General features: G+C 39.4%; 1 protein-coding gene across 2 annotated transcripts in view; it reads right to left on the reverse strand.

Moving 5' to 3' along the window:
• The window catches only part of si:dkeyp-72e1.9 (syntaxin-binding protein 4), a 138,138-nt gene extending 129,981 nt beyond the window's left edge, over positions 1-8,157 (reverse strand). The window contains exons 1-2 of one of the 2 annotated variants that reach the window (XM_044182697.1): positions 7,709-8,157; positions 6,315-6,439 (exon numbers count right to left, since the gene is read on the reverse strand). In XM_044182697.1, the coding sequence (XP_044038632.1) occupies positions 6,315-6,337 (23 nt within the window). In that variant the 5' untranslated portion in view covers positions 6,338-6,439; positions 7,709-8,157. The remainder of the gene's footprint in view (positions 1-6,314; positions 6,440-7,708) is intronic. The other variant, XM_044182695.1, reaches the window with a different exon arrangement.
• Between the last annotated feature and the right edge of the window lie 643 nt (positions 8,158-8,800).

The raw sequence follows: 8,800 nt of genomic DNA on the forward strand, positions 1-8,800 counted from the left end.
GCAATAAAATTAGCACAAACATCCATAAAAGAACTAAAAGCTTAAAATCCTCAATAAAAGCATGTAAAAAAAAGTGTGGCTTAAAAACTGGATAAAATGTCAATTTATGACGGAGCTTCTGGCGGACAAACACAATGCTGATACATTACCCACAATGCATTAGAAAATTATTGAGAACATTCCAAGTTCCAGAGACATTCTTAAGATGTCATACAAGCCTGGTGTTGTGCTCATTGACAGCTGATTTCCCCAAATCAACCAATCAGAGTTTTGTAGGTGGGATTAAGAATAGGAGCATCATTTTCCTACATAGCTAGCTAGCTACCTTGCGTACTATATCCATTAAAAATAGCGACGAAAAATAGCTGTAAAAAGTGTAGATGAGTTGAACGTAGCTGTACAGATTGTTTTATGCAGCTTACATTAATAGCAGCTCTTAAATCAGCATATTTTGTGTTCAAGAACCCTAACATACATAGAATAAATACCACAGACAAAACTGTATCTAAATGGGAAATGGCTGCATTTATATAGTGCTTTTATCCAAGGCACTTAACAATCTGCCTCTCATTCACCTATTCACACACACACTCACACACAGATGGAAGCGAGCTACCATGCAAGGTGCTAGGCTGATTATCGGGAGGATTTTGGGGTTCAATGTCTTGCCCAACTTACTCTGTTCTGAAGTGTTGTTACTGACTATTTCCCTCAACCTGTCTTATCTACTGCTTCAGGTGATTTCCTTAGTTTCCCAGAATGCCTTTCAACAGCCTTTTGTCTGTTCACATTAGGTGGAGACAGAAATTAAAAGCAGCAGTGATACAAGTAAATAAGATAGGACATTGTGTACTGGACTGGACTGCCAGACTGGATTCTACACTTACATCTATGCAATAATGACCTTGAATTAACATGAAAGGAACCAAGGACATATGTACGTCATAACAATGTGTTCCAGATAAGGATGTGAAAGATGCTGAGGCCAGGTGACTTAATGAGAGCATGTTTTTTTCCTCTGTCACAGCAGAAGTAGTGATGTTTGTTGCCACCAGAGGCATGAATTCCACAGGACAGGAGTCGAGTAAATAACCTGTCAAAGTGCATCCAGTCTCACCTGCCACCACTGTCACAGCCTGTGGTCAGTTTCACAATAAAAATCAAGTCAAGGACACCAAGCCAAATAAGCAATGTGCTATCTATGAGGTTTCAACCAGTGTTTTAGAGAAAGGCTGTCAATATTCTAGATCTACAGTATAAGTTGTATTGTTGTGAAAAAACACTTATCGGAAAAAGTTGTACTGGCACCGAAAAAAATTCCACTGAAAAATAAAACACAGGCATTAAAAATTATTTTATTTTGATATGTTTTACATTCTGTGTTTTTTTAATGACATGACCACACACCTACAGCAATAGCTTCCACGGGTTCACCTGGAACTCCCAAGTATGCTTTTCTCAAAGAACCAGGCTGATTTAAAGTTAACTTTTAACTGAGGTCCGCTGGAACAAGCGCTAACATTGTTAGGGGGCACGAAAGGGGGCATGGCTAAAGTGTCTGGGTGGGCAAACCATCACCAATGAAAGTGTCTATGTCTGTCTATCTGTGTTTGTGTGTGTGTCTTTCTACAAAGTTTGTTCATGTTTCGTGAATCAGTTTAGAAGTTATGTGCCTTTTTGTTACAGGCCACTCCCACTGCCACACCCCCTTTTTCCCAATTGGCATGAACAGTTAATGAGCTGTCCTTTGGCTCATGACCAACCTTTCCACAAAATCTTGTGCAAGTCTGTGAATCCATTTGGAAGTTATGCTTTTGCACAAAATCTGTGTAACAAATGGTATCAACGCAAAATATTGCTGCAACAACTTATAAGACATAATTAAGCATGGGAATGGCCATCATATACTTCTATCAATGTTCTAAGCCCTTATACACTCTAAACTTCCAAAATGTATTACAGATATATGACTATGACTTGACAAACATTGCTGAGCTGCATCTCAAATTAAAACATTTCATATGGTGTATACCACTTCTATGTGGCATATACTGTTGACCTACTATCGCCCTCTAAAGATCCCCTGCGCCCCCTCCCAAAAAAAGACTATGGTAGGGAGTGGAAGAGGTTAACCATGGTAACATACAGTATATGGATTCAGATGTGAATTTGATACAGCATTCTAGTGAGGCTGACAGACTTTGGAGTGGCCTAGTCAAAGTCCTGACCTGAATCCTATTGAGATGCTGTGGCATGACCTTAAAAAGGCAGTTCATGCTTGAAAACCCTCCAATGTGGCTGAATTACAACAATTCTGCAAAGATGAGTGGGCCAAAATTCCTCCACAGTGCTGTAAAAGACTCATTGCAAGTTATCGCAAACACTTGATTGGAGTTGTTGCTGCTAAGGGTGGCCCAACCAGTTATTAGGTTTAGGGGGCAATCACTTTTTCACACAGGGCCATTTGGTTTGGATAGGTTTGGATTTTGTTTTCCCTTAATAATAACAACCTTCTTATAAAAACTGCATTTTGTGTTTACTTGTGTTATCTTTGACTAATATTTAAATTTGTTTGATGATCTGAAACAAGTGTGACAAACATGTAAAAAAAAAATAAAAGAAATCAGGAAGGGGGCAAACACTTTTTCACACCACTGTATATTCCTGTGTAACTGCCATTAGAGTAAATTCACTGACTTTATGACTCTTTTCTACTTGTCCTACTGTTAGTCTACATTTTAACATTTACCATTATCATGTAAATGTCACTTGTTAAATACACCCAAGTTACATAGGCTCACTTTAAAACTTCCTGGATTCATGTAATCCATCATAGTGAATATCATGCCCACTCTGATGACAGGAGTGGGCGAAATGGATAAAATCCTGTATCAAGAGACATACTGCCAGATACATATACAGTAGCTTTTTGCAATATCAATATAGCTCGAGATTGAACCATGAACCCTACAAAATTGGATTGCCAGCTCTTCTTTCTGAGCAACAGGCACTCTGTAGTTTTACTACAATAATTTACGAATTTCCCCTCGGGGATCAATAAAGCATTTCTGAATATTTCTGATTCTAAACGTTGATGGTGCAGATTGATGCAAAATGATTACACAACAAGGTCCATTAAAAGACTCGATCACAAAATATCTGGGATGTATTATAAAACTGTACTCCACAGAGCTCCTGAATTTCCTGGATTGTCTTAAGCCCAGCTGCCCCACATTGTCCAGAATTCTCCTTCTCTGGTACTCCTTGTCAGTTCAAGTCAGTCATCACTGTGAGTTTTCCAGGAGGGTTTTTTGGACTTTTCTCCTCCGTTTCTAACAACAACAAAGTCTTTAACTTGTATATAACCGTTCTCTCCAGATTCCTGCCACAGTTCTACCTTCTTATCCACCACCTCCTTCTTTCCCGTGGGCCTAGCTTCAGCCAGGGGTCACCAGCCAAAGATCATCTGCTCCCATCAGTCCTCCCTTGCAGTCTACCAGTGCCTTCAAAGTATATTCAGCCCATCCTCCTTTAACACCAGCTATTCTACAATTCTCCATCCCCTCTATCCCCTTGTCAATAAAAACTTGCCCAGCCACTGCCTCTGGGTCTGTTCCAGAAAACCTTTTTTAATCTGAGACAGGGTGAGCTAAATTTCAGGTTTTACTGACTGCTGAGTAAAATCCTCCCACAACACACATAACTTTAAATGAGTCACCTGATAGAAAAATAATACAAACTGCTAGTCACAGCAGGAACCTCCTTCCATCAAATCAGAGGTAAGCAAGACTGACAGCCTGATGTTTGAAATTGAACAAAAGGCCAGTATTGGCCTGATGGTTCTGTCTAGAACGAGCATCGAGTGCCAAAAGCAAAATATGAAATTGAAGTAGAAGAGACAGAGATAGAAAAAGAAAAGAACAGTTTGCACCCAGCAGTGCACCATCTGTCTCACTGTCTTAACATCCTGTTTGATCTGTGCGGGCAGCAGCAGTGTGTGATTCATGCACCATGTATCTCTGTTCAAATGTTTTTTAAACATTTTTCAGGGATTTTATTGGCATTGTGATCACCACATCAACACACTGATGATGTATATTCCTTGAGATTGATGTGGTTCTCCTGCGTGGCGGCATCTCTGCATGTGTCAGTCTGTGCACAGTCCTGTATAGCTGCTGTAGCTTCATCTGTCCACACATCATCAACTTTCACAGATGTGATCTCCTAAGCCATCATAAATCATTGATCTATATATTATCATGCATGATCATTTGTTAACCTCTTAAACTCCGCTAGGAGGCCAGTGTCCTCAGCCGACATTACTGTTTTTCAGAGGTTGTAGCGAGCTCACTAGATGACCTAAGGCATCCATTCGTGTCATGCTAGCCTTTTGGTGCCCAGCTTGAAGGGTGGCTAAATAACGCTCCAAAGTTAGGCAAAATTTTGGCGAGGGGAAACCTGGTATGCCCATTTTCAAAGGGGTCCCTTCCCACTGTATAAAATAACCTACTGTGACCTTGAGGATAATCACAGCCTCATGAAGCTTTACAACCACAAACTAGAGACCCAGGGCATTCAGACGATGTATGGCTTTCCTAGGTATATTCACAATAAGGGGATTTTTAAGCAATATCCAGAACAGAAGTGCTTGCCATCCAATCGCTGAAAAATGCAATTCTTACAGAAATCTCTAAATGTCAGAAGTTTTTCATACCGCTCGAGCGGTCACAAATGGTTAACTTTTGCACAAAATCTGTCAAATATCATAATGTTCTAAGCCCTTATACACTCTAAACTTCCAAAACGTCTATCCAAAACACAATGTTTATTACAGATTTATGACTATGTCTTGACAAACAGTGCTGAGCTGCATCTCAAATTCAAAATTTCAGATGGTGTATACCACTTCTATGTGGCATATACTGTTGACCTGCTATCGCCCTCTAAAGATATCCCCACCTATTCATCATTGTGACAGATGAGGTCCAGTTCCAGTCTCAACTAATAATGCTTGTAATCAATTATTTCTTCATGAGCTCTTTGTGACACCAGAGAAGATAAACAAATCAGGTTCAGTTCAGTTCAGTGCAGCATGACCTGCTGTCAGCCACAGGAACTTGATGCATGTATGCATGTTGTGCTGATGATGCAGGATGACATCAACAGAACTGTCCAATGAATGAGTTACCTGTCAGTCCATATGACTCCATGTTTACTCCTCTTTCATTTGTAATAAGTCAGTGTGAACAAAAAAACGAAGCAGCTAAACTAAAAGGTAACAAACTACAGGTGGATGCTAATGATTAATGCCGTCCTAAAATAAGACCACACACACCCACCAAAATGGTCACTGTTACACATTCTCTATGGCTTCAGTACCAGAAAGGATTTTTCACTTTGCAGGGGACCCCCTGGAGGATCACAGAACACACATAGGGAATCCTTGCTGTAATGATAATTTAAGAAAGCTCCAAATGCTCCAAATCTTCAATACTGAACAGTCTTTTTAACAGATACAATGCTCTCTTCATTAACATTTGTCTTTTTTGTAGTTTTTAACAAATCAGAGACTTTACTCTGTCAATATGGTTTCATACACTGTATAAGCACTACTGCAGCCAACCAACCTTACAAGAACTATTCAACTATGGCTTTCATTTTGAGTGACAGATATGCAACTACAGGGCAAGCTGTGTATTTTTTACGCATTGCATCAATAAAAATTCAGAAATAAGCCACGATGACCATGAATAATTTCCATTCCACCTCGTCACTTTATTTCTTATAGTACATATGTGAAATGGAGTTTACCACCCTTTAACACTAAGAATACATCATTTTAAATATTATCAAGTAAGTCACAGTAACTTATAGATTATGTTTAAGGTAAATTGTAAAATCAAGCCATTTCAAAAGTACTGCTTTTTGTTACAAATTTCAATTTGAATCTATTGAGTTTACCATTTTTTTATTTACTACTACATTAGTAAGTACAAGCCACGGACTTATATCTAGTCAATGGTACAAACTTAACAAACCAGTTTCTAGTATTCCTGCAAAACATCATGCAAACTTCTCCTGTCTCTCAATGTCGCTGAACTTTACCAGTGAGATACATCACTTTCATGTATAAGTGCAGGTTTAAGTTTTTTTATACACTCCTCACAGCTGTTTTTCAAGCAACCCAGACAAACTCAGAATCAGAATCAGAAACTGACCTCTCTCATGGCAGTGATTGAAAGCAGCAGTTTCTCAGCAGATAAGTAAGCATGCATCTACAGCAGTGCTCCTGACTCTCCCTGTGTCACACGTACCTGGTCTTAATGGTCGGGTTCATCCTGAGAGGAAACAGTCCCAGGTCTACATCTTGGCTGTCAGGATTAAACTCTAAGGCTCCTGAGACGTAAATCAGAAAGTAGTCCCAGAGCTCAGGTAATTTCTGGGAGGAGAGAATCATGAGGGAACTTTAGGGGTGGTTCTGTTTGTGGGAGAGTCGGCTGTCAAAAGACAGGTGTCATCCAGAGAACAGGGCACGCAGCAGTGTTATATCACCTCCCTTCAGCTTGCCTTTTTTAAGTGCTGCTGGCTGACCCAGCCCCAACAGTCCACTCAGCACCTACATTTAGCTGACTGACTCCTCCCCTTGGGACAGAACACAAGAACAAAATGAACTCTCTCCAAACTGCCCTACTTTCCCATGGGATCATAAACATTTCATCTTTATTTATCTATTTTTAATGGAAAACTCATATTGTTTTCCTAGGAGAGAAGTGGTTAATCTAGTTGTTTCTTTATAGATGCTAAATGTATTTTCTATTCGCCCCTGACCATTGTGTCATTTAATCCCATATGGCATTTCAACGGTGTGACAAAAAGGATAATTTTAATAAATCAGTCAGTCATTGCATTATGTTGCTTAATTTTGTCAATGTAATTTAAAAATGCCACTGAATGTAACCTTAAAACGGTTTCATTCTTCTCTTTAAATACTTTAATCTAACTGCACACATGACATATTGTTAGTGTTAATTATGAATTTGCTTAATCTGCAGGGTTTTACATTGAGTAGTTATTGAAACGGGTAAAGGGGGCAGGTGCTACAATCACTGCTACAGTAGCATTACATTTTCCTTTCATTTTGAAATATTTTAAGCTGTTTATCTTGTGGTTATTTTATAGTGAAATTTAAAAAAAATCCAAATTTGGCAAAGAAATAAAATCCAGAGTCAAAATCACCTCAACTGAACCGCCACCACCAACACACACACACACACACACACACACACACACACAGCCTACACACATTAACAGCACATTCCTTCAGGTGAAAATGAAATATATTTAAAAATATGACCATTTTCAAAAAGAAAAAAATAGGCTACACACATCGTTAAGCAACACTGAGGATATTGTATATCATGAATCATAAAGGCCATCTGGCCAATTCTGCATATACGCTACCTAAAAACTTTAATTTCCCGCCGCTCTGCGCCTACATCGGCTGTGGGAAGAGCAAGTGAGCCGAATTAGTTTGAAAGAACAGCGTCTTATTGTGTGTCTATCAAGGGAACCATTTTGATTTGGAAGGTCATGGTTAAGTTAACATAATTTGCCAGATTCGTAATGAAGTTTTGTATTGCATTCTCTCTTTCCCAGAGCGAAAGCCACGCGCCGGGGTTGAACGCAGGCTTGTTCACTTTTCACGTACCAGTAAATGAGCGACAATCCATCGAAACGCTCAAGCTCTCTCCCCCGCTGTTTCAGCAGAGACATGTTATCCAAATGTGGTCCTGGTGTTCAGCCCCCACACTGCTGCTGTGAAGTTTCAGAGTAAAACCAAAGTGCCCTCGTCCCAGAAACGCATCACTCTGCCCGCTCTTCAACTGGCCTCGCGCTGTGAGGCCAGCCGCGTGCCTTCGCTGACTACGTGGATGTGTCAGCATTCATTCCCCTTCAAATCAATGAGACGGACACTGCTCGCCGGTAACGGGACGCTCTGTCGGCCCGATTCTAATCTGACCGGCACGTGGACGTTTTCCTATTGACTGACCTTAACCCATCTGTTTGACAAGATATCAATGTCTCTTCAGCCGCACCACAGTTCTGACAGTTCCTACTGTCCGTACATGAGGCGGTGGCTGTATTTCACTCCTGTGGATCAGTGCTGCTGCATTCAAGGTCCAATTAAGAAAAACGGGCCGTTGGATATCCACGCGCAAATTAGTCTACCTGCTTGGAAGAATTAACTGCAGTCACCTTATTTAACCGTGTGACGCCACTGACTGACATTTTATGAACTCAGTTGTCTGGGTCACAGTGTCAGTTGGTTTGTGATACTGTAGTTAATTAGATAGATTAAATGCTTTAAAATATGCACCACTAAAGCACAATACCTATTAAAATAAAAAACACCTTAAAGCTGGACTTCATTAGTCTATTTCTTTAAGATCCCCCCAGATATGTTTTGGGACATATAAAAATATTCTGCTTGCAATAATAATTTATGTCTGATATGGTTTGTCCACAAAAAAAGTTCAATTACCTAGTTAAAATTACATATTTTCCTTCACTGAAAAAACAATCCATGAAAATGCAAATATTGTTAATTTGGAAAATTTAATAATAATAAAACTTTATTTATAGAGCACTTATCAAAACAAAGTACAAAGTGCTTCACAACAAGATAAATAAAATACCACAGTGAATGATGAAATATAAAATAAATAAAATACATAAAATACACAAAAGCCATAAAATAAACAGCCAGTTCAGGTAAGATCAGGATCTGCTTTCAGATAAA

This window comes from Siniperca chuatsi, linkage group LG21 (assembly GCF_020085105.1).
Source record: "Siniperca chuatsi isolate FFG_IHB_CAS linkage group LG21, ASM2008510v1, whole genome shotgun sequence".
Taxonomy (NCBI): domain Eukaryota; kingdom Metazoa; phylum Chordata; class Actinopteri; order Centrarchiformes; family Sinipercidae; genus Siniperca; species Siniperca chuatsi.